Below are 24932 nucleotides of genomic sequence, written 5' to 3'. Positions count from 1 at the left end.
AAGAACCAGTCCTCACTTCTCATCCCCATGATCCCATCCTTACTGGGAAAGGCCACAAATGCTGATACCCCAGTCTATCTGCCCAAGCTCTGGGCACATCCCTCTCCAAATACCTTCCTCTTACCCCTTGAACCCAGCAGCACACACACTGGTGGGATAGTCCACTCTTGGGAGGATGGACCCACAAAAGACGCCTGCAGAAGCCATGGAAGTAGGCAAGAGGCCACTGGGCAGGGAATTCCAGGGTTCCAAATACCAGGAACAAAGTCTAAAAGGGGAGTCACAGACTCTAGCTAGGTGTACATCCACTTGGCTCTGCAGATTTCTCTGCCATGAGGGGCAGCACAGCCAGACCACCAGAGGACTTTCTAAAGCACAGGGCCAAGGGCCTTCCTTGCCCAGATCTAAGATACTGAATACATCAAAGTTTCATTATATTATTCTCTTTCCTTTTATGTAATTTTGAAATTTTTACTACATTAAATCTTTTTAAGAACTAAAACATGAAAAAAAAAACCTCCAAAACCAAGTTAGAGGTTCCCTGAGACTCTGAAATTCTGAGCCTTTATGAGCATCACTGAAACTTTCCTGCAGACTCAGTTCCTTAGAAATTAGAGCTTTTCACCGGGTGCGGTGGCTCACACCTGCAATCACAGCACTTTGGGAGGCTGAGGTGGGCGGTTCACCTGAGGTCAGGAGTTCGAGACCAGCCTGACCAACATGGAGAGACCCCCGTCTCTACTAAAAATACAAAATTAGCCAGGCATGGTGGCGTATGCCTGTAATCCCAGCTACTCGGGAGGCTGAGGCAAGAGAATCGCTTGAACCCGGGAGGCGGAGGTTGTGGTGAGCCGCAATCATGCCATTGCACTCCAGCCTGGGCAACAAGAACGAAACTCCATCTCAAAAAAAAAAAGAAAAAAAGAAAGAAACTAGAGCTTTTGGCTGGGCACAGTGGCTCATGCCTGTAATCCCAGCACTTTGGGAGGCTGAGGAGGGAAGACTGCTTGAGCCTAGGAGCTCAAGACCAGCAACACAATGAACATTATTTGATAACAATGTAGATCCCATCTCCAAAAGAAACCATTTCTAGGGAATGAGAGAAAAATTTAGGGAGCATCATGGCAGCTCCCATGAGCCAAATTCAGCCTCCTACAACTGGAAACCTTTCAGAGCTTCAGAGATAAGAGTGACCTAGAAAACAGATACCAAGAAACATCTTTCCCTTCCTCCTAGAAACAGAAAATGAGTCTTTTGATTGAGCAGCAGTTGTGTTTAATCACCAAAATTATTCTGACCCTAATGGAAAAGAAATAATCTAAATCTAAAAGGGCTGGGGATTTTTCTCCTACATTTATTTTAGAGGCAAGTAGAGGTGAACAAAGAAAATGGAATCCCTAAGCTCAGAGCTCAGGCCCTGGTAAAGGCTCCAGAGAGCAGAAGCCCCTCTCCTCTTGCCCTTATGTGAAACGTTGCTGCCCTCAGGATACCAGCCATCCCACTTTGCAACACGGCTGCCCCAGGGAATGCCTTCAGTCTATTCCTCCAGAGGCTTCTCACTCTGCCCCAGAGGACTGGTCCTCCTCATCCTCATCATCAGTGTCCTGAAGAATCCTAAGTAGTTTGAGCTCAGAGTTCCAGCCTGTTCTAGCCATAATTTCTGAAAAGTTAAAGGAGATCTTCTTTTGCCTGGCAGCCTGGGCTTCTGGCACAGCTTCCACCGGAGCACTAATGTCCTTGTTAGTGGGTTCTGTTTCATACAATTCAGGACCTAAAAGAAGATGCAGTCATTAATTGCACCTGTAAACTTCTCTCAACTACAACAGATGGAGGACAGAAAAGGAAAAATGGGGTGTTTTTTAGGACTTCTCTGAGATAGAGGAACTGTGCCTTCAGGGAGGTAAACTATCCTGGTCAACACAGGTTCAACTCCCCCTCTCCTCAGTCACTTACTAAGGTTCCTCTACTCTAGTAACTTACTTTTTACACTGTGGTGGAAATCCGCATGGTCATAGTAGTTCATCTTTGGTCTCTCTGTGGAATCCTGAAATTCATTGGGGTATAAGGAAATTTGAATCAAGACTTTAGGAAACTAAAAGAATTTTTCTAAAAGATGCTTTTCTTGGAGAAATTAACATCTAAGATGAGCCAGAGACCCACCTCTTGGGTCTGAAGAGAAGCTTGTATCACACATTCTTTGCCCTCCATGCTGTACAAATGAACCTAGAACCACTCCTTCCCATTCCCTGCAGCCAACTAAGGGCAGACGGCCTCCAAAGAGGCTTCCAACAGTTCCTCCCATTCTGGTATGCACATGCGGTTCCTCCCATCAGGAGATAGGGCCTATTTCTTCTCTTATTTACTCTCTGGGATGGACTTGTGACTTCTTTGGCCAAGAAAATGTGGCACAGGTAACACTGTTTTAGTTCCAGGCCCATCCCTTAAGAAACTGCTTTCATGAGACTACTATGCTATCAAAAAGCCCAAATAAGCCACATGCAGAGGCCTCAGGAAGGAAAACCAGCAACTTGGCCAACAGCCTCAGCCCAGCTGCATTAAGTGACTTCAAGCAGGAGAAGAACAACTGTCCAGTCAACCCACAGAATCATTAGAAATAACAAATCATTATGGTTAAGCTTTGGGGTTGTTACATAGTAATAGATAACTGAAACTGGGTCCTAGCAGAGGCCTTGGTACACTCTCACCTGTTTCAAAGTGGTTCCTTTTTCCATCTGCTGCTGCTGCTTCATGTCACTGTTCTGACCTGGCAGAGTTCTGTAACCTAGTAACCAAAGAGTCCATTCAATCTTCCTCTTATTACCATATCATACCCTATTTGGGGGCTTCTAGGTGACCCCTAGTCTACAAGTGACTCCGCATCCAGGAAAAGACAAGACCTTGATGGCAGGTAAAACGTAGTTAGACCGTCTGAGTTCTACTTGAGATTCTGCTCACCTGGGACTGTAACTTCATCTATTACAGAATTAGAGATTACGCTCAAGTGTGTGTTAAAAGACCCAGGATTCCTCCAAGAAACCCTAATGTACTTTTTCACAGCGTATGAATACTCCTCTTACCAGAATGTGACTCATCTTCTTGCACCATCCCTCATGTACCCACAAACAAAGCAAAAACAAAAACCTCTAGTTTTATGTTTCTTTTGCATCAGCTGCTTCCCCAAATAGTCCCTAGGTAGATTCATTCACTCTTTTCTCAATCTCCCTTTCCCTAAACAAACATCTTCCAAGCCGCCACCAGAGGTATTATGCTAAATTATAGCATTTCCATCGACTCCCTACCAGCACTGGTTCTCACCTTAGCTGTACACTGGGAGAACTGAAGAGCTTTAAAAAACAAACAAACAAACAAAAAACGCTGAGGCCTAGTTCCTACCACCAGAAATTCTGACTTAATAGCTGGGACACAGTCTGAGTATTAGAGTTTTAAAAGCTTCTTGGCCAGGTGCAGTGGCTCACGCCTGTAATCCCAACATTTTGGGAGGCCGAGGCAGGCAGATCACCTGAGGTCGGGAGTTCGAGACCAGCCTGACCAACATGGAGAAATCCCGTTTCTACTAAAAATACAAAAACTTAGCCAGGCGTGGTGGTGCATGCCTATAATCCCAGCTACCGGGAGGCTGAGGCAGGAGAATTGCTTGAACTTGGACCCAGAAGGTGGCGGTTGTGGTGAGCCGAGATTGCATCATGGCACTCCAGCCTGGGCAACAAGAGCGAAACTCCGTCTCAAATAAATAAATAAATAAAAGCTCACAATTGGTCTTAGTGTACAGTCAAGGCGGAGCACCACTGGCCTGGATGATAAAGGTCAAATGACTTAGCAGTCCATACAAGCCCCTGCCTACCTCTTTGGTGTGATAGACCACTCTCCCTTAAATACCCAACCCCACAACCACACTCAACTGCTCAGTGTTTTCTGAGCAGCTATGATCCTCCTAGATGCCTTTGCACAGGCTATTCCCTCTCAAGAGTTCTTTTCCATATCAGGAAAACTCCCACACATACTCAAGATCCAATGCAAAAATCATCTCTTCCATAAAGCCTTTCTCAACTCAGTGAGGTCAGGCCACTGCTCTATGAACATGCCTCACAGAGGCACCCCAGTCACCCAAGCAAAACTGCTCCTATTGGAGGCATTGGGAAGGGGTACGAAAGGCACCAGAATGGAATTCAGGGGAGTGGTAGTGGTCACCCTAGATGGAGTGCTAACCTTGGATACATTACCTCCTGCCCAGGGCCAAGCCCTGATTCTGTCCACCTCCCATAAGAAGGGCAGGAACCTTTTAACCTTCAGTTAGAGCAGATCACTGGCATCAGACAACTAAGTGAGATGGGAAGGAAAGCAAGAGGGCAACATCCTTCTCAGGAAACCTCGTCTCAGCCCTCCCAGTGCCCCAGGATTGGAGAGCTCTTTCTGAAGATTAAACAGTTGTTTTCATATTAAAGTCAGCAATGTCCAGTCTGAGAAGGGCACAACGATCCTCCAAAGTTTGGGGGATTCTTTCTCCCTCCTCCCATTCTCCACTCAAGTTGAAAAATTTTGGAGGGAAAGTGGTAAGTATATGCCTGAGCTCAGACATAATAACGACTCCAAAAAAGGGAGATGTCCATTCTTGTGTCCAGCATGAGCACTGGAGCAAAAGAACTGCCTGACAAGAGTTGGCTCCCTGACTCCTGGATGGGGCTAGACAATGTATTGATTTTAACGTGAGGCTCCGGAGACTCTCGACCTTGTGGCAGGAAGGTTAGGGGGCCCCGGCGCTCTGCTTCCTTAGAACTCTTTTGGGGTTCTAGTGAGGGGCCCCAGCTCTCCCTGCCTCATTGGACAATGGGCCCTCAGGGTTTTCTCTTCAATAACCTGGGCTTGCTCCTCTCCTGATCCTCAAAGTGCTCTGCCTTTTCTAAGGTAGAACCTGAGGAAAAGATGACTGTGATCATATTCATGGTCATCTTTCAAGCCCTCATGTGAAGCAGACATCTGGCTCAGCTTGTTTGTTTAGCAAATTTATGAGGGAAGGATGGTGCATGAGAGACCAGACAGACAAGCATTCCAAGAAACTCTGAGTGCCTGACAAAGGCAGGTCTCAAAATGACAAGAGCAAGTTTAGCTTTTCCTGCCCTCAGATACCTACCTGTCAGGGATCCTATCACCCCCAACCAAGCATATATTCCCCTTACCATAGAGAGGGCCATGAATGGTGGTAACTGGATGTTTATGTGAAGTGCTCTGGCTCCCTGGATCACTCTTGGCTTTCTTTTTAGCCTCCTGAAACCCACATCAGGAGGAACAAATTAGGATTTTTGGAAGTAAAGAAAACTTTTTTCAAAAGGAATATCAAAAAGAAGGAATTTAACATCTACAACCAGACAAGAACTTTATATCTATAACCAGATAGAAAAAAAGGAGACTCCCACCTTTCATACATCCCTTCCCATTCCAGGCTGTAGCTACCTCTCCCAGTCCCAGCAAGCCCCTCACTGCCACTCTACCTGTTTCTTAATAGGTGTTTTCACCTTCCTCTGTTGCTGCTGCTGCTGCTGCTGCTGCCGCTGCTGCCACTGCTGCTGTTTCCTGTAACCTGGTGACCAGAGAGCCAGCTTGATCCTCTTCTAACAGCCCCCTCTCTCCCACTGGAATGCCTGCTGTGCCTTCCTTCACAATGGTGACTCCCTGGTAAGGACCAAGTCAGAGGGGCTGCTTCCTGAAACTATTGTTTCCTGAGTTCTACATGTGACCCTGTATGACTGTGGCCACAAATATAACTGAATTGGACCATGTTAAAGTATGAGAAATGTGGGCTAACAGAAAATGGTGCTTAGAGATCCAGCAGCAACAGCAAATCTACCTTCTGTCTTCAGGTTATGTAATTTCTTCAAACGTTCGGGATATCGCAGTGCTGGACTCTGGAGAAAGAAAAAAGAAAATGAAAAGCTCTACTGCAGGTCTTTCCCTTTCTCCAAATGTATCCCCCAAATGCGTTTATTCATCCAGTCAACAAGCACATTTTAAGAACCCAGTGTTTTGCAGCATTGTACCAGGGGCTACGGAAGAAGGGAAAAGGTGTGGGGAACAAAGTGCAGAAGAAATAGAGAACATGGCCAGGCATGGTGGCTCATGCCTGTAATCCCAGCACTTTGGGAGGCTGAGGTGGGCAGACTACCTGAGCTCAGGAGTTCGAAACCAGCCTAGGCAACATAGTGAGACCCTGTCTCTACAAAAAATTAAAAATTAGCCAGCCATGGTGGCGCACACCTGTAGTCCCAGCTACTCTGGAGGCTGAGGTGGGAGGATGGCTTCATCCCAGAAGGTCAAGGCTGCAGTGAGCCATGATCAACCACCGCACTCCACCCTGGGTGACAGAGTGAGACCCAGTCTCTCAAAAAAGAAAAAAAAAAAGAAGAAAGAAATAGAGAACATTGCTCTCTCAACACTTCCCTATCGACTGGCTTTTACCTACATAGAGCCCAGCCTTCTCTGGGGCATGGGTTCAGAGTGGAAAGGCAGAAGAGAGATAAGGAATAGAATGTCAACTTTTCCAGATTTGAGGAGAGATGGGTTTGAATTTTCACATAGGCTTCTTCCCTGCTGCTTCCTAGCTCTTACTTCGAGGGTGAGGCGGTGTATAGATAGAAACATCTTAGAAGAAATCGCACTGTCAGGTCGGTTCTTTTCCAAGGGAAGATTCTTTTTCATCATGGCCAATTTTATCTTCATCTCCGGACAGAGCATGGTTTGCTTTCCACCTGGCAAAAGTCTGAAGGGGACAGAGGACAGCCAGACAGTCAGCAACAGCTCCTCCTGGAAAGCATAGCTGAGGAGAAAGAGATGTAAAGGGCTCCAAGAAAACTCCACTTTGGGTCTGAAAAGGCCTGTACCAACAAGTGCTCATTTGGTAACACCTTTCTGATGCAACTACGATCATCATGGCTGCATATACTCAGTGCTGATTCTATGTCAGGCTCATGTGCTTTTACGACACCTTACAACACCTGAGAACAGATATTATTCCCACTTTGCAAATGAGGAAAATGAAACTTTAAGAGGCTAAATACATTACCAAAATTCATATAGCCAGTTAAGTTTCAATGTAAAATTCAAAGGTCATCTCACTGCAGACCACATATTACGCCTACCACTTATTCATAATTCACCCATAAAAAGAAGAGAGTGATAGTGCCTACCTCCTAGTGCAAATTTAAATGAAAGTACATGTGATGTGCCTAGCACAGGGCCAGGCAAATGGTAAGTGTGACAAATGGTGGTGGTTATGATGGTCATCCCTGCCTGTTGGTAAGTCCAAGAGTTCAGTAAACAAATTGGGGTGATAGTTTTCTCCCAGTCCTACTCAGAAAAAGCACACTGTTTAGACCCATCCCAGCTTCAGTAAAAAGCAGGTGCTCTGGCTCTCCCACAGACCTACATGATACTTACTCCTTCAGTAGATCCTGAGGTAACGCTTCAGATTGAGCCCAGAGAGGTAGGAAATCTGAACTGAATTGTTCAGACAATTGCACTGGGGTTGGGGGAGGCACAATCATCCCTGGTGTTCCTACTCGTGTTTCTGCGGACTGATTTCCAGAGAGACCCAGAAATGACTTGCTTTTCTGGAAGAGAAACAATGGAAAGAATTCTCCAAAGCACTCTTTTTAGCCTAGTCCTTTTCATCAACATTCTAGCCTCTTGACACCACCCTGACATGTACTCCAGCCATGGTTGCCTCCTCTGAACGATGAGGGACGCCACATGTTTCCCTCTCAAGCTCCCAACTCTATTGTTGTATTCAGATCAAACAGGGATTCGTTGTTTTGTTTAATTTTCCAGAAAGGTCATTCATTTACTCACTCAACAAACTGAACAAAAATTTATTGTCTAATTATGTGTCAGGCACAGGGCTAGGGATGGGGATTCAGCAATGAACAGAATGAACCAAGACACTACTCTCATGGACATAGCAGTCTTACAGTGACTTATCCAAGGTCACATTTACCCATAAATGGTACAATTAGAATTAGAAGCCCAGGTCTTATAACTCCTAGTCCATTGAAATTCTATCTCATCACATTGGGGATTTGTTTTTAATTGACCAAAAACTCCCCCTGAACATGCAACAGTTCCCCCTACTATCTCAAGGTGCTCTTCATCTCCCTACAGGGAGGAGACAGAAAAAAGGAGTCTCTGAATAGAGAATGGTTTGGTTAATTATTCCTAAAGAAGGGTTTTCTTTAGCAGATTTGGATCATTTCAGGAAAGAACGGGGGTAAGGTGGAGGAGACCTGAAAGGAAAACAAAATAAACTCTACATAGCAATATTATAAAGGTTTGCACAAAAACATCAAACTCACCACTGCCGAGTTCTTTCTTTTCTTCTTCCCATGCTGGCTGGAGAAAAACAAAACAAAACAAAACATGCTTCTCAGCTGGACTTGAAATAAGAATAAGCATAACTTATTCCCAGATAGCTTAAACAGAAGCTCCAAGGATATTTGTGAATGATGACCACAAAGATTCCTATCTTTGATCAGTACTCGAAAATAGCTGGTTGGGAACCCAGCAGTAACTGCTGCCCAAGTACCTTCTGCTAAAAAGACCCCCCATCCTCATATCTAAATTAGGTTTCCCATTATTCTCTCAAGCAATCCAGTTATCTACTTTCATAGCATGAATCCAAATTAGAAATGATATATATAGGTGTGGTTATGTCTGTAATGGCTGACTCCCCCTGACAAGGCTCCAACAGGACAGGGACCAAATCTATTTGGTTCACTAAATCCTCACTGCTTGACACAAAGATGTTTCGTAAGAAGTATTTTTCGCTCTGACCTCTTCCTCCTTGCCTGGGACATGGATATGATAGCTGGAGCTCTAGTAGCCAACTTATACCTTAAAAGCACCCATGAAACTCCTTAGAAGTTGGAATCCATGGGCTAAGGATGATGGCCCAAAAAGCTAGAAGGAGCTCTGGTTTCTAATTATCTCATGGAGCTCACATGCCCTAGCCTGCCTACTTCTGAGCTTCTTTCACACGAAAGGAAATAAATCCTTAGGGTTGTTTTTCATTTGTTTATACCATATACACACACACAAATGCATATATAGAGAGAGAAGCACCCACAGGATTATTTTTTAAAAAGAAAAACAAAATGAAATACAAAGAAGTTCTTAAGTTTCATCATCTCTAAATGTCACTTAAGAACCTGAAAGCCTCAAGGATCAGGAAAGAAGAACCAAACACTTTCCCCATGGTTGTCAATATTAGCAAGCCTTTCGGCCTTCACCAAATAATCTTTGTCACACACTGTTTTGTACACAAGTCCTATATGCTGTCGCTTTTGTACACTGCACTAGGCCCTGGGGTTGAGAACAGACATTCACATGCTTCACTGAGAACTTTTTCGCTTGTTGCAAGTGGCTAATAAGAAAAACTAAGAGAGAGCATTTATTTCTTAGTCAAGGCTTATAAGTAAGTTGAGCCTTATCTTGTATGCTATTTACTGCCATGTAAAATTTGATATGGAGAAGTCCCACAGCATGAATCTCAAAATGCATTACATTAAAATTCCAGTGTAGCAAAAGGCAGATGCAAGAGACCACGACCTTCTCTGCTTGGCCTCCTGCTACTTGTAATGAGCTGGCTAAATGGGAGATCACAAAAAGGAGGCCTGCAGAAGACATCAGGGATTTATAGAGTCAAAGTCCTCTGAGTTCCAGATATGATACTCACCTCACATGTATCTCTGTTTCTTCTGGGATCCACAATACAACCATATTTCTAACATCTTCAGGGCAGGGAAGTTGCGTCTCATTCAAATTCAACACTGGAAGCTAAGAGAAAGATATAAAGCCTATGTATGGCTTGAGGTGCTAAGCCCTATATCAGATTAAGGATATGCTAAGCAAAGAGTTCGGTGGCACAGAAGATGATTTTAAGTTTCCCATCTCCAAGACATCTTCATAATATTCTCCCAAAAAAAAACAGACTACTCCATCAAATATCAGTATAGGTATCTGCAAGAGTGAGTATTAATAAGCAAATAATCTCCCCTGCTTCCCTGTGCCATTAGGGTAGCATTTAGCAACTCCCAATCCGATCCCACATGAGGCTGCCCTGGGGCTTACCTACAGGAACATTACTTATCCTGCCCACTCCACTCCAAAGACTTAGATCCTGCAGACATTACAATCTGCAGTTTGGGAGCAGGAAGAGAACTTATAGAAACAGAAGCAAGGTGTTTTCTTTTACAGTCTGACTACAATTATAGGCATTTATATAAAAGTCAAAGGCTAACTCTTCTCACATTTAGCTATTTAGGATCCTAGAACACTAGTGCTCAAGGAAATCTTGTAAATCACCTAGTCCATATTCCTGGTAAGATACACACACGAAAAAACTATTCAAAATAAGGTTGTCCCTGTGAAGACAAACTGATGGACTTGGAGGTAATAGGAGAGATTCCTTTTCATTATAAATCCTTTAATGCTTTTTGAATTTAAAAATCATCTTCATACATTATCTCTTCAAATAATTAACTTAAAATAATTTAATCTAGGCCAGGCATGACAACTCATGCACTTTGGTAGACAGAGGTAGGAGGATTGCTTGAGGCTGGGAGTTTGAGACCAGCCTGGGCAACATAGTGAGACCCTGTTTCTACAAAAAGTTTTTAATTAGCCAAGTGTGGTGGTGTGTACCTGTAGTCTCAGTTACTCAGGGGTCTGAGGCAGGAGGATGGTTTGAACCCAGGAGTTTGAGGCTACAATGAGCCATGATCTTATCACTGCACTCCAGCCTGGGTGACAGAGAAAGACCCTGTCTCTTAAAATAATAATAATTATTATTATTGTTGTTATTATTATTTAATCTAATCCTCTTGTTCTAAAGAAGTCAAAGAGGTAAAGTGATTAATCAATTCATCCATTCAAAACCATCTACCATCTCAGTTCCTTATACTCTCCACTACACATGATATTGAAAAGTGAAACATCTCAAGAAAAAAATAAAAGGCATCCAGTAGGACTGCAAAGAATAGTAAATCTCTCTTTACTGTAGTTAAGTAGGAGGGTTTTTTCTTCCTAAAGTTCTAATTTAGCTCTACCCCTAACTAGCTGTGTGCTTTAGCTAATCACTTCCCATCTCAGTTTTATCACCTGCAAGATATATAAGATAGATGTGGTCTATTAAACCATTGTAGTGTTCTTCAAACTGCAATTGCAACTTATTCATAGGTCATAAAATCAAATTTTTTGAATCACAGACCACATTGTTTAAAAATGAAATAGAATAAAACAGAATAGGACAGAAAATATTAGAGTACATAACTCATAGTTAGGGTAAGGATTGTTCCATGATATTTTTGTTGTAAAATCTATTTCTTACTGTAGATCACAGCTAAACAGTTTGTAAGTTATCAGATGAGATGATCTTAAGGCCTATCTGGGTCTGCCATTCCAGCATTCCAGTTTCCCTGATTATGAGATGACAATATTTACTGAGTAGCTGAACATGTTCTACGCAGGATAGAGACAGAAAATTCTCACCTACACCAAACCTATACAAATAGATCCCACTGGCTTCTAGGATTTCTGAAAATAATACGGCATGTAGATAGCACAGAGTCTAACATACAGTAAGGGCCCAATATTAGATGGTTACTATCAACATTACTGTTCAGATTATAGTCCTCCTGAGGAATAATTTCAAATAAAGGCAGAATAGTTTATTTCCACTAGTAAAGAAAAAATGTTGAAAAAGTACTTTTAAAATCTGTGACTTACTTTGGGAAGTCTATTAGTACAGTGGATCAAACTTTTGTCAGGTAAACCCTTCGGAGGCCTAAAAAACGAGTTCCACACATAAAACAGAAATACAAAAGACTTATTGGAATGATAACGTTAGTGCTATGAGGAAATCCTTCTACTTATCTACAGAAAACCTTGGGCTTAATGCTTACCAAATGAACGTAGGATCTCACCATATCCTTAAGTTTTGTTTGTTTTTCCTGGAACAGCTCCTAAACAGACATTGCACACGGCAAATACTTCAAAACTATTTGTTTCATCAAACAGAATTCATAGCCTACTCTTCTCTCCAACTAGAGACAGTTATATCACCATCAATAAAAGTTTATTAAGTACTTTGATGCAGATGCTCAAAATATGTTAAATAAACAAAATGCGGTATATACAAACAATAGAATATCATTCAGCTTTTAAAAGTCATGAAATTCTGATACAGTAGTCCTTTATCCATGGTTTCACTTGCCCACAGTCAACTATGATCTGAAAATAGGTGAGCACCTATAAGTAAGGTATTTTGAGAGAGAGACAGAGACCACAAGAGACGATATTCACACCATGAGTTTTTATCACAGTATATTTTAATTGTTCTATCTTATTGTTGTTCATCTCTTACTGTACCTAACTTATAAATTAAACTTTACCATTGGTATGTATGTATATGTAAAAACATAGTAAATATAGGGTTTGGTACTTTCACAGTTTCGGGCATCCACTGGGGGTCTGAGAATTTATTTCCTGCAAATAAGGGGGGACTACAGTATATACTACAACACTGGAAACATTATACTATGTGAAATAAGCCAGACATAAAAGGACAAATGTTGTGTGATTCCACTTATATGAGGTACTTAGAACAGGCAAGTTCATAAAGACAGAAAATAGAATAGAGATTACCAGAAAGTTCATAAAGACAGAAAATAGAATAGAGGGGCTGGGAAGAGGAGGGAATGGGGAGTTACTGTTAATGGATACAGTTTTTGTTTGACATGATAAAAACATTCCGGAAATGAATAGTGCTGATGGATGTACAACATTGTGAATGTACTTAATGCCAATGAATTTTACACTTAAAAACGGCTAAAATGGTCAAATTTTGTTATGTGTATATATACCACAGTAAAAAACTAATATCCTTATGTTTTCATATCACTTGCTATTTTTCTTATTTTTTAAAAGACATGTTACATGCATGGATGAATGAATAACGTAAAGGGGTAAATGATAAAGACCTTTAGGGATGATAGTGGAATTTAAAAACAAAACAAAGATAAAGACCTAACACTCAGCCTGCTTTATGAAGTCCTACATGACACAGACTCCTGCTTCCTGTTTCTACTGCAGCTCCCCAGCCTCATCTCTGACCACTCTTCCATTCCTGCTCTATGTTCTAGGCACAATGAACTATTTTCCTGATACAGATAGAATTTCCTCTTGCCCCCAAGCCTTTGCATATGCTATTCCTACGGTTTAGAACTCGCTTCCTGCCAACCTCCCACCTACAACCCCCAATTTCACTAGACTGCTCAGACTTCCAGTCTAGGCACAGATGCCACTTACACAGAAGACAGTGCCCTGGCTTGGGAACCTTTCTGGTGTTTCCACACACCATGGGGTGGTCCTCTCATGACACTCATTATACGGCCTGCTTATTTCTTTGCCTCCCCAACTAGGCTGAAAGTCCCTTGAGGGTAAAGACTGTATGTTGTTTACTGTTGTATCCCAGCATTCACCACAGTGGCCCCCACTAAAATACAGTTGTGAATTGAATGACTAAACAAATGTCATGGCCCCTGCTTTCAAAGGGCCTAAAATCCAGCTGGACAAACAGGAGATAAACTTAAAAATATCAATAAGCATGTCAGGGACTGAAGTACTGGGGGTAGTTTGGAAGAGAGAGTATCAGAGGCTAGTGGGAAATGAGGAAACTCAACCTTGACAGAAGAAAAGGACCATATTCTCTCAATCAACAAATACTTATTATGTTTCCACTAAATGCCATGCATTGTTGAAGACATAGGAGACAGAGCAGCCAACAAAAGAAACATATGGTCCCTGCTCTTGTAGGGACTGATATTCTCATGAGAGGCGGCAAACAAATCAAAAAAATCATTTCAGATCAGAAAAACTGAAGAAAAATGATGCTTGGTTAAATGACGATGAGGGTGTAAGGAAATTTTAAATAGACTGGTTGAGGAAGACTTCTGTGAAAAAGCAACATTTAAGCTTAAACTCAATGACCGAAAGGAATTAGCTGGAAGGATCTAGGGCAGTATTTCTCAACGAGGGGGCAATTTTGCCCCCAGGGGACATCTGGTAATGTCTGGAGGCGTTTCTGGTTGTCATAACCGGAGGTAGGGTACTATTAGTATTCAATGGGTAGAGGCCAGGGAAGTAGCTAAAATAAGACAGCCCCAAAGGACAAAGAATTATCTGGTCCAAAACGTCAATAGTGTTTTAAAAAAAAAAAAAAAAAAACCTAGTTGAGAGAAAAAGTGTTCTACTCAGAAGAAACAGTAGGGCCATAAGCCCTGGGGTGGAAGGTGTGGCATAGATGAGGAATTGAAAGAGCAGTGTGGCCGGAGCCTACTCAACAAGGAAGGGAGAAATGCGAGATGAGGTCCAGTAGGAAGGCCAGATCTCGTAGGGCCTTACAGGCCAGGAAAGGGACTTAATGAAGTGACAGGAAGGAAGAGGGCCTTTACGGTTTAGGAAACCGCATGACAGAAAAGCACAATCAGAAAACCAGTCTCGCCAGAGGAAAAGTTGGTGTCAAGAAGAGAGGACTCTGATTAGAGGAGCCAGACAGTAAAGAGAGAGGCCACCAGTCCAGAGTTGGGAGGTTTGAGTCTGTTCTCTAGTAAACAAAGTTCTGATAAAGGGGCTTTTCAAGCAAGGAAATGAACAAAGCAATATTTTTGGAAGATTAATCTGTTGGCCATATGTAAAATAGCTTCATGGAGAAAAGGCAGGGAAATCAGTTCAGAAGCCACTGCAAAAACCCACCATGTCATGAGAGACTGGTCTCCGACAAAGAGTGTTGAGCAGAAAGCAAGACACACTGAAGGAAGAAGGCGTGGAAACAGGGAAATGACTAGAGGAGGCAGCTCTCTCACAGCTCTGCGCTATACACGGTGGGCATGGCAGGGGCGGAGTGTGTCCCTGGGTATGAATGTGAAGCATATCATAGGTCTTGACTGAGAAACACCGCTGTTTAACCAGAGTTAAAGTCCTAGAGAACATGAAAATAGTCATACCTCTTCCTATACTATTGTTAGCCAAAGAGAAATCATCAGGGGCTACTTAAATGGAACAAGAGAAAAGAAACTACTATAAGAGCCACCACTGGTGCTTTGATTCCAGGTAACAAAGTCTTCGAATTTTTTAAGTCTAAGTTTTCCACAGATACCTGTCCCTTGGTTTCATGCATCAGCAAGCACTCATTGGGTACATAGACATTGTAGGAGACTCAAGAAAAGAAAAAGAAAAGCCCTGCTTTTTCCTTTAGGAGCTTACAAATAGTTTCATACCTAAAAATAAAATATTATTATAGAAAGACAGGGGCCGGGCATGGGGGCTCACGCCTGTAATCCCAACACTCTGGGATTACAGGATAACCCCTTTACGTTATTCATTCATCCATGCATGTAACATGTCTTTTTAAAAATAAGAAAAATAGCAAGTGATATGAAAATATAAGGATATGAGTTTTTTACTGTGGTAAATATATACATAACAAAAATTGACCATTTTAGCCATTTTTAAGCATACAATTCATTTGAGCTCACGAGTTCGAGACCAGCCTGGGCAACATGGCAAAAACCTGTCTATACAAAAAATCCAAAAATTAGCCAGGAGTGGTGGCGCCTGCCTGTGGTCCCAGCTACTTGGGAGGCTGACGCTGGAGAATCACTCGAACCCAAGAGGTGGAGGTTGCAGTGAGCCGAGATGGTGCCACTGTACTCCAGGCTAGGCAACAAAGTAAGACCCTATCCCCCACCAAAAAAAAGGAAATAGAAAGACAGGGTTGGGCATGGTGGCTCACACCTGTAATTCCAGCACTTTGGGAGGCTGAGGCAGGTGGATCACTTGAGGTCAGGAGTTTGAGACCAGCCTGGCCAACATGGTGAAACTCCGTCTCTATTAAAAACATAAAAATCAGCCACGCATGGTGGTGCACGCCTGTAATTCCAGATACTCGGGAGGCTGAAGCATGAGAATTGCTTGAACCTGGGAGACAGAGGTTGTGCCATTGCACTCCAGCCTGGGTGACAGAGTGAGACTCTGTCTCAAAAAAGAAAAAAGAAAGACAGCATATATGGACAGTTTTCTGTCCATACATACAGATGCTGTTAAGATGGGCTGAATTGTGTCCTCCCAAAATTCACCTGTTAAAGTCCCAACTAGTACTTCAGAATTTGACTGTATTTGGAGCTATGGATTTTAAAAAGTTATTAAGGTAAAAATGAAGTCACATGAGGGGGCCCTAACCCAGTAAGACTGGTGTCCTTGTAAGAAGAAATTAAGACACAGACACACAGAGGGAAGACCATGTTAACACATAGGAAGAGGGGCTCAGTATGGTGTCTCACGCCTGTAATCCCAACAATTTGGGAGGCCAAGCAGGAGGATCACTTGAGGCCAGGAGTTCAAGACCAGACCAGGCAACAAAGCAAGACCTCATCTCTAATAAAAGTAAAAAAAAACAAAAATTAACCAGGCGTGGTGGTGCACACTTGTAGTCCTAGTACTTGGGAGGCTGAGGTGGGAGGATCGCTTTAGCCCGGAAAGTTGAGGCTGCAGTGAGCTATGATCGCACCATTGCACTCTAGTCCAGCCTGGGTGACAGGGTGAGACCCTGTCTCAAAAAAAATAAATAAAAAGGACACAGGGTGTAAAAAATTACCATCTACAAACCAAGAGTGGTCTCAAAAGTAAACAGTCTTGGCAACGCCTTGATATTGGACTTCTAGCCTCAAGAATTATAAGAAAATAAATTTTGTTGTTTAAGGCACCCAGTCTATGGTATTTTGTTATGACAGCCCTACCAAACCAATATACCTCCCAAATTAACCAATTCCTAGAGCACAAGCAGGAAGGGTTTCTTTCTGTTTCCCACTGCCTATTCACCACTTCTTTAACCCAATTGGTATTTTCTTTTTAATTTAGCTTTCTCAAAGTATACTAATGGATAACGAAAATCATAATCCAGAATTCTGAGACAATAGGCTGTTAAAGGAAGATTCCATGATAATTTACCTGCCATGAAATTTGGAGTAAAACTTTGAACTCCGAGACAATAAAGAATGGGCCTTAGTAAAGGTACATTCTGGTAAATGACGAGGTGCAAAGCAGGAATCTGAGATGTCTACCACGGTGAGCACTGGGAGTTTATCTAAGGCAGACCAGAAGAAAACATGTTAACCTGCTGCCTGGAGAAAGGGAGCCACATACGTAAATACATTAAGGACCTCATGAGGGAGAGGACAGAAGCTGGCTAATTCACCTTCAGCATCCAGGGGAGTTTTGCAGGATGAGCCAAGGATTCGAGGATGGCCCCTCTCAATGCGGCGGATAGTTGCCCAGCATTGTGGGTGCTGACAAACAGCCAAGCCACAGGTGGTTTCATCCCACTGGCTCTCATCTGGCAAGTCCATAGCTAAAAATGGTTTAGGCCAAAGGCCAACCCTGCAGCACTCTAGTCCTCTGGAAAATCAACAACTACATAATTAGGGAGTATTATACGTTAACCATACAGTCCAGATCTTAATTTGAACTCACAGTATAAAATATTTCTATTGAACCTATATAGGTAAATGATGGCCACAAAATAATTAAAGATTGGGTAACAAGCAAGTATGAAAATATCTCAGCACAAAGTAGAATGGCAAGAGTTTGAGAGCAGAATGACTTCAGGTCTCGTAATTGGCTATTTAATAGTTGAGTGACCTGGGACTTAACCAGTCTGAGCCTGTTGCCTCCACTGTAAAATGAGGATAAGCTTATTTCACAGGGTCATTATAAAAATTAGTTAATGGATATTAAAAGCCTGGCATATTGTTCCAAATAAATATTTGCATCCTTTCCTTTTCCCCTTCGTTAGTCATCAGGGAGAAGATGCCACCATCTCCAAAAAGCATTATCAAATTATGACCAAAGTAGTCACAGAAGTGTCTTAGAAGGCCCAAATTCCTGGAAGACACGTTTCATTTTCCAATGTGCTTCAGTTCCCATGCAGGCAGATAAAATACCCACCAGCAATGAATGTGTTTGCTCAAATAGCAAATCACTAGACACTCCTAGTTGCATCAGAGGCCATTAGCTTTTCATTCACTGGCCATATGGCCTTTGACAAGTGACTTCACACCTCTCCTTCAAGTAGGGGGAGGGGTCTTGACTTGGTGTCTCAGGTTTGTAACCACAGCACTTTGGTAGGCCAAGATGAGTTACCCCCTCTCCACAAAAAATAATAAATAAAATAAGCAGAAAGAGGGGAATCCCTAAGTAGGACTGCAGAAGCATTAAATGAGATAATGTACTTTTATTCACGGGAGGTGTTCAATAAATATTATCATCTTTTCCTTTCTAGAGGTGTTTTAGGCAATCACTAACTACCACCTTATCCCTAAGAACTTTTTAAGGACAGTGTCCATTTCTTTCTTTTATTCAACATATTTATTGATTACTAAATATGTGAGGGGACCTGCTTTGGACATGAACAGTAATAAACAAACTCCCTGTTCTAAACAGTTTTAGAATTTAGATCAAAGATAAACTATCAGCCTGGCATTGCACCTGGCCTATTACTTGTTTTGTTTGGCTGGCACTTTGAATCAATTTTAAAATTGAAATAGCCCACAATGTCCAGATTTCTGGCTCCTTTTAGAGACCAAAATACTTGACAACACTGGGACCAACTCCAGTTGAAGAGCAACTGACTATCGCTAAGCAGCCCTGACGGTTTCAGCCAGGTCTGTTCTATCCAAGCGGAGTTCCCCCACCAGACCTTATGGTCTCTAATTGAAGCACTTTCAGTTGCCATTTATCATAGCATTTGCTCTTTTGTTTTAAAATATTTCTCTATAATCAGGCTTCTATTGAAAGCAAGAAAACTACAGGGCGACTTGGGACCGCATGCTTGACGGGAAAAAAAAGCAGCATTAATTCTCAGTGGGAGGCTGGGCGTGGTGGCTCACGCCTGTAATCTCAGCACTTTGCAAGGCCGAGGGCGAATCACTTGAGCCCTGGAGTTCGAAACCAGCCTGGGCAACATGGTGAAACCCTGTCTCTACGAAAAATACAAAAAATTAGCTGGGTGTGATGGAACGCACCTGTAGCCCCAGCTATTTGGGGCTGAGGTGGGAGGACCACCTGAGCCAGGGAGGTCGAGGCTACAGTGAGCCGAGACCGTGCCGCTGCACTCCAGCCTGGGGGACGGAGTGAGATCCTGTCAAGAAATTTTAAACATTAAAAAATAAATAAAATCAGTGGGAGTGAGAATTTCTACGAACTTAATATAAAAATAACTTTAAAACAACTTAAAACGCCATTGCGCCGGGCGCGGTGGCTCGAGCCTGTAATCCCTGCACTTTGGGAGGCCGAGGCGGGCGGATCACGAGGTCAGGAGATCGAGACCATCCTGGCTAACACGGTGAAACCCTTTCTCTACTAAAAATACAAAAAAATTAGCCCGGCGTGGTGGCGGGCGTCTGTAGTCCCAGCTACTCCGGAGGCTGAGGTAGGAGAATGGCGTGAACCCGGGAGGCGGAGCTTGCAGTGAGCCGAAATCGCGCCACTGCACTCCAACCTGGGCGACAGAGTGAGACTCTGTCTCAAAAAAAAAAAAAAAACGCCATTGGAAAACCTTGAGAATGGTTTTAACTGGAAAAGATGTATGACGAACAATTTAACTGAAAAATAAATACAATTTTAACACGGTTTGTTTTTGAAAGCGAATGTGATGTTGCATTCTTCATACAATGAAAAGGCTGCTTCTCGCCCTTTCGTTACCTGCCCAGCCCGAATTGGCTCCTGAGACCTAATCAGACGCATCTCTATATGGCCAGCATTATCTCTGGGCTGCCTAAATAGTTCGCGTTAAAAACAAACAACAACAATAAAATCTAAATAACACTCAGTCTTAGTACCATTATTACAAAGATGTGAGGGGCGAAAAGATTAAAAATGAACATCAACTTCGGTAGAGAAGGAAAAAGATTGCCCGCTCCATTCCAGGAAAGAAAAAAGAAAGTGGGAGAATCTGATTACGACGGGCTGAGGTCCTGTGACAGCAAAGCAGATTCCAAACCACTTAGGGTTGCTAAATCAAGTGGTAAAACCTGGCCCCTTACGGGGCGGTGAGGAGATTAACGGACCCGGCGGGCCAGAGCCTGCCTCGCGTCCTAAAGGGACCCGCCCAGCTGAGTCAGCCACGCCTGCGTCTCCCACACGCTACGACCGGCCGCGCCGTCGCCAAGCAGCGGCGCAGAGCACCATGGGAAACGGACGGAAGCTCCATTGAGCCAAATAAGTTGGTGATAAGGTTCCCGACGCGGCAATGGCGAGAAGCAGCGAAACGGACCTGGGGAGGGGCGTGCGAGGTGCGGTGGTGTTGGATGGAAACCTTGGCGGGCCAAAACCACTGCGGCTTCAAAATCCGGATGCGCCGGTATTTGAGGCAGAGGCGGGGCTGTGGGGGGAGGAGGGAGGCTATGGCGCTCGGAGCACTGTGGGACCTGTAGGCCACGTGGGGCGGGACGGAAGCCTCGGAGGGTCAGACCGTAGCGACGCGGGAAGTCCGGACGCAGTAGCTCCCTGAAGCGGAGGCGAAGGGGAGTTTAAGCCCCAGCGGCGGCGATGGCGGAGAGGCCCGAGGACCTAAACCTGCCCAACGCCGTCATCACCAGGATCATCAAGGAGGCGGTGAGCAGCTCGGGGGGGGGGGGCGGACGAACGGGCAGGAGGGAAGCAGGTTCTGGAACGGCAGCTTTGCTCACCCCCGGTCTCCTCGCAGCTCCCGGACGGTGTCAACATCTCCAAGGAGGCCCGGAGCGCCATCTCCCGCGCCGCCAGCGTCTTCGTGCTGTACGCCACATCCTGGTGAGCGGGACAGAGGCATAAGGGAGGCGCGGGGATACCTGGCTGGGAGTTGCTGGCCGGGACCTCACAAACCCCAACGATTGTGTCCTTCCTCGGTGGGGACAGGTTCACAGCCCTCTGCCAGTTCTTACAAGTTCTGAAGCGAAATACCACAACAAAGTAACTTTGCTTTAGCTTTTTTGTGCAGAGAAGGGAAGGACTTATCCCTGTCACACCAAAATCCATGCATGTAAGAGGCAGGCTTTCCCGTTCCACCTCTGGGTGCTCCTTTTCCCACTCACCCCTTACAAACAAGAGGGAGTCTTGACAGCTTTTCTCTTCTCTCAGTGCTAACAACTTTGCCATGAAAGGAAAGCGGAAGACGCTGAATGCCAGTGATGTGCTCTCAGCCATGGAAGAGATGGAGTTCCAGCGGTTCGTTACCCCATTGAAAGAAGCTCTGGAAGGTAACGAGCCTCCTGTCTTCTAAACCACATAGAAGATGATCATCCTGTGTGACCTGTTCACCAGGCCCTGAGCCTTTCTCAGCGCGGGTCCCTTTAAGTCCAGTAAGCCAGCACTTGATGTGACTCGACCCAGTTCGGTGGGCACCACCTCAGATCTGTTTTGTGATGCTGAGCAAGTTATTTTTCCTTCTCTGCCTCCGTTTTTGTTTTTGTCTTGTTTTTCTTTTTTTTTTTTTTTTTTGAGACGGAGTCTTGCTCTGTCACCCAAGCTGGAGTGCAGTGGTGGGATCTCGGCTCACCACAGCCTCCTCCTCCTGGGTTCAAGCAATTCTCCTGCCTCAGCCTCCCAAGTAGCTGGGACTACAGGTGCACGCCACCACGTGCGGCTAATTTTTTATTTTTGTAGAGACAGGGTTTCACCATATTGGCCAGGCTGGTCTTGAACTCCTGACCTCAGGTGATCCGCCCGTCTCAACCTCCTAAAGTGCTGGGATTACAGGCGTGAGCCACCGCGCCCATCTGCCTCCGTTTTTCCAATTGTACAATGTAATTAGCTCCGGCAGTCTGTCTGGCTCACTTTCAGCTCTGTCTCCTAACCCCTTCTTTCCTCCTTACAGCATATAGGCGGGAGCAGAAAGGCAAGAAGGAGGCCTCAGAGCAAAAGAAGAAGGACAAAGACAAAAAAACAGACTCGGAAGAGCAAGACAAGAGCAGGGATGAGGACAATGATGAAGACGAAGAAAGGCTGGAAGAAGAAGAACAGAATGAAGAGGAAGAAGTAGACAACTGAATAGGGCGGGAGACTGTGGCACCTTGGAAGGTACCACTTGAGATGAGACGTGCTACATGTTTCTGTGAAGTTTTTCCATGCTGGGCAGAGTAGTCTTAGGCAAAAGTGCCTGAAAAGATCAGAATAAAAACTGACTAGAAATACCATCAAAACCAGCACTTACCAAACTCAGAGCATCTGAGTAGCAGAATCCTGTTTTGCTTCATCAATCTGAAGGTTATGACCTTTCGACAACAGGGATTCTGAACGGCTAAATTAGTCAGTTTGCTCGCTTTTGTTTACTTAAATGTATGGTTAGATGGTTTTTGATCTGCAGTCTTCCCTATTCCCCCAAATAAGTAATAATAACTTCCATGCTGCCTGCTGTGTTCCAGATCACAGAGGCAGCCAAGGCTCAGGAAAAATTGGGGCTTTGCTTATGGTCAGCCTATGTTTGATTGCACAGTCTTTGACAATAGTAGCTTACTAAGACTGCTCAGAATGAGTAAGCTTTAGGAAACTACTAAAATGCTGTGGGAGAATAACAAAATCTGTTCTGTCTCTTCACTTGACAGAAGCATTAATTGAATTTTGTTTTCCATAGACCCACTTGGCCCAAAACCTTTCTATATTGCCTGTAGATGATCGGCCTGCTGGTGTGGTAGTAATCTGATCACAGATATTCTTAAATCAGCAGTGTGGAATGGTATTAGTCAGGCATGGTGCCAGTGTCTTACTTTTACAAAAACAGATGGCATAGTGTCAGATGTACCTTACTCTCTGCTACTGTACAGCTTTAGGATTTGTCATCACCTCCTGGAAGGTGTAAAACCCCAGCCTTCCTCTTCTTGTAGTCCATCTCCCAGACTTGTGACTGGCTTTTCATTCTTCAATTCACGATGAGTGCCAAACTTGATTTTCTCTAGGCACAGCTTTCTCCCTCTGCGCCTCTTGCTTCCTTTCTCTCTCCTGCCTCTCCTCTGCTCCCCATCCCACTTTCTTGTCTCCCTCCTTTTCTCACTTCTGTCAGTCTGTATGCTTTGATTACCTGCTTAATACTCCAAAGTGTGAGTTCCTCTGATCTCTTGATTCCTTAGTTCTAATCTCACTTTTTGTTTTTAAGAGATGGGGTCTCTCACTCTGGCCCAGGCTAGAGTGCAGTGGCATGATCATAGCTCATTGCATCCTTGAAATCCTGGGCTCAGGTGATCCTCCTGCCTGAGCCTCCTGAGTATCTGGGACTACAGATGCGTGCCACCAAGCCTGGCTAATTTTGTCTCATGTCTTACTAAAAATTATTTTGTGAAGCCCCTCTGAACCTTAAGGGAAATCTGATGGTGCTCAGGAATCTAACTCTCCCCAAACCATCCTCTTTAACTGCTTCTAAAATATCTCTCTTGGCCTTTCTTAGCCTTTTTCTGTTTCCATTCAGTACTCCAAGCACTTTTTGTTTCTAAGTTGAGCGCTTGGGGTTTGACAGGTAGTGACGTGAAGTTTGACACTGTTAACTTGTTAAATACAGTGAAAAGTTTGTGAGTGAAGAATGCTGAGAAGATTGTAATGCTTTGTACAAATAAAAGTCTTGTTAAAAAATGATGCCTCCTGTTTCATGCTGCTTGTTCATAGTGTGTTTTTGGAGACAGCCCCTGATGATACTCTCCATACAGTTTTTGGCGTGTGGACTTGGCCAGACCTTTGTAAACATGAGATCCTGCATCGCCTTGGATGACCAGCAGGTGCTGCTCATTCACAGGCAAGGGCTCTGAACTACTGCAAGAGCATTTGTTTTGTTTTGTTTTTTTGAGACAGAGTCTCAATCTGTCACCCAGGCTGGAGTGTAGTGGCATGATCTCGGCTCACTGCAACCTCCGCCTCCCAGGTTCAAGCAATTCTCCTGCCTCAGCCTCCCAGGTAGCTGGGATTACAGGCACCCACCACCATGCCCAGCTAATTTTTATATTTTTAGTGGAGACAAGGTTTCACCATGTTGGCTAGGCTAGTCTCAAACTCCTGACCTCAGGTGATCCACCTGCCTCAGCCTCCCGAAGTGCTGGGATTACAGGCGTGAGCCAACACACCTGCTGGAGTGCAGTGGCATGATCACGGCTCACTGCAAGCTCTGCCTCCAGGGTTCACGCCTTTCTCCTGCCTCAGCCTCCCTAGTAGCTGGGACTACAGGCGCCCGCCACCACGCCTGGCAAATTTTGTTTTTGTATTTTTAGTAGAGGTGGGGTTTCACTGTGTTAGCCAGGATGGTTTCGATCTCCTGACCTCGTGATTCACCTGCCTCAGCCTCCGAAAGTGCCGGGATTACAGGGGTGAGCCACCACCCCCGGCCGGTGCAAGAGCTTTTCATGGATGTGCTGGGCACCCTATACATACTAGATTCTCAGCAGCTTCATTTATTGAGCCCCCTACTGTGTCTGGCACTAACTGCTTTCAAGTATTAACCCTTTTTTATTTTTTTTATTTTTATTTTTTTTTAAACAGAGTCTCTGTCACCAGGCTGGAGTGCAGTGGCACAATCTCGGCTCTCTACAACCTCCGCCTCCCTGGTTCAAGTGATTCTCCTGCCTCAGCCTCCCGAGTAGCTGGGACTACAGCTGTGCACGCCACCACACCCAGCTAATTTTTGTATTTTTAGTAGAGATGGGGTTTCACCATGTTGACCAGGATAGTCTCAATCTCTTGATCTCGTGATACACCCGCCTCGGGCTCCCAAAGTGCTGGGATTACAGGTGTGAGCCACCACACCCGGCTTTATTTTTTTTTTTTTTTAATTTGAGGCAGGGTCTAGCTGTGTTACC

General features: G+C 44.1%; 2 protein-coding genes across 9 annotated transcripts; one reads left to right on the top strand and one right to left on the bottom strand.

The window, feature by feature from the left end:
- Positions 1-1252: 1252 nt before the first annotated feature.
- Positions 1253-20625, bottom strand: C13H9orf43 (chromosome 13 C9orf43 homolog). Of its 8 annotated transcripts, none has more exons than XM_063649815.1 (14): positions 20393-20625; positions 17318-17517; positions 17071-17206; positions 11791-11848; positions 9740-9840; positions 8361-8397; positions 7450-7622; positions 6622-6772; positions 5864-5921; positions 5508-5596; positions 5196-5283; positions 2706-2782; positions 1981-2044; positions 1253-1771 (listed from the first exon to the last, which is right to left on the bottom strand). In XM_063649815.1, exons 2-14 carry the CDS (start codon positions 17466-17468, stop codon positions 1557-1559), a joined length of 1398 nt encoding a protein of 465 aa, XP_063505885.1. In that variant the 5' UTR covers positions 17469-17517; positions 20393-20625; the 3' UTR covers positions 1253-1556. The 8 variants fall into 8 exon arrangements, with proteins under 8 accessions (XP_063505885.1, XP_054356896.1, XP_054356897.1 ...); XM_054500921.1 differs by lacking the exon at positions 20393-20625 and adding an exon at positions 19959-20297; XM_054500922.1 differs by lacking the exon at positions 20393-20625 and adding an exon at positions 19822-20284.
- POLE3 (DNA polymerase epsilon 3, accessory subunit) lies at positions 20514-23721 on the top strand. Its single transcript, XM_054500928.2, has 4 exons — positions 20514-20733; positions 20825-20910; positions 21238-21356; positions 21974-23721. The coding sequence occupies exons 1-4, from the start codon at positions 20668-20670 to the stop codon at positions 22144-22146; spliced, it is 444 nt and encodes a 147-aa protein (XP_054356903.1). The 5' UTR covers positions 20514-20667; the 3' UTR covers positions 22147-23721.
- The last annotated feature ends 1211 nt before the right edge of the window (positions 23722-24932 follow it).

This window comes from Pongo pygmaeus, chromosome 13 (assembly GCF_028885625.2).
Source record: "Pongo pygmaeus isolate AG05252 chromosome 13, NHGRI_mPonPyg2-v2.0_pri, whole genome shotgun sequence".
NCBI classification, from domain to species: domain Eukaryota; kingdom Metazoa; phylum Chordata; class Mammalia; order Primates; family Hominidae; genus Pongo; species Pongo pygmaeus.
Note: the sequence above shows the minus strand (reverse complement) of the source record. Positions and strands in the feature narration are given on the sequence as shown.

What these genes read in the sequence shown, in the direction of transcription:
- C13H9orf43 (XM_063649815.1), bottom strand. Translation starts at nt 17,468, where the DNA reads ATGGACTTGCCAGATGAGAGCCAGTGGGATGAAACCACCTGTGGCTTG. An exon ending in CCTCAGGATCTACTGAAGGA is followed by an intron (nt 6,773 to 7,449) that starts GTAAGTATCATG and finishes TGTCCCCTTCAG; the next exon opens with ACTTTTGCCAGGTGGAAAGC. An exon ending in TACACCGCCTCACCCTCGAA is followed by an intron (nt 5,922 to 6,621) that starts GTAAGAGCTAGG and finishes TTCTTTCTCCAG; the next exon opens with AGTCCAGCACTGCGATATCC.
- POLE3 (XM_054500928.2), top strand. Translation starts at nt 20,668, where the DNA reads ATGGCGGAGAGGCCCGAGGACCTAAACCTGCCCAACGCCGTCATCACC. An exon ending in CCAGGATCATCAAGGAGGCG is followed by an intron (nt 20,734 to 20,824) that starts GTGAGCAGCTCG and finishes GTCTCCTCGCAG; the next exon opens with CTCCCGGACGGTGTCAACAT. An exon ending in ATTGAAAGAAGCTCTGGAAG is followed by an intron (nt 21,357 to 21,973) that starts GTAACGAGCCTC and finishes TCCTCCTTACAG; the next exon opens with CATATAGGCGGGAGCAGAAA.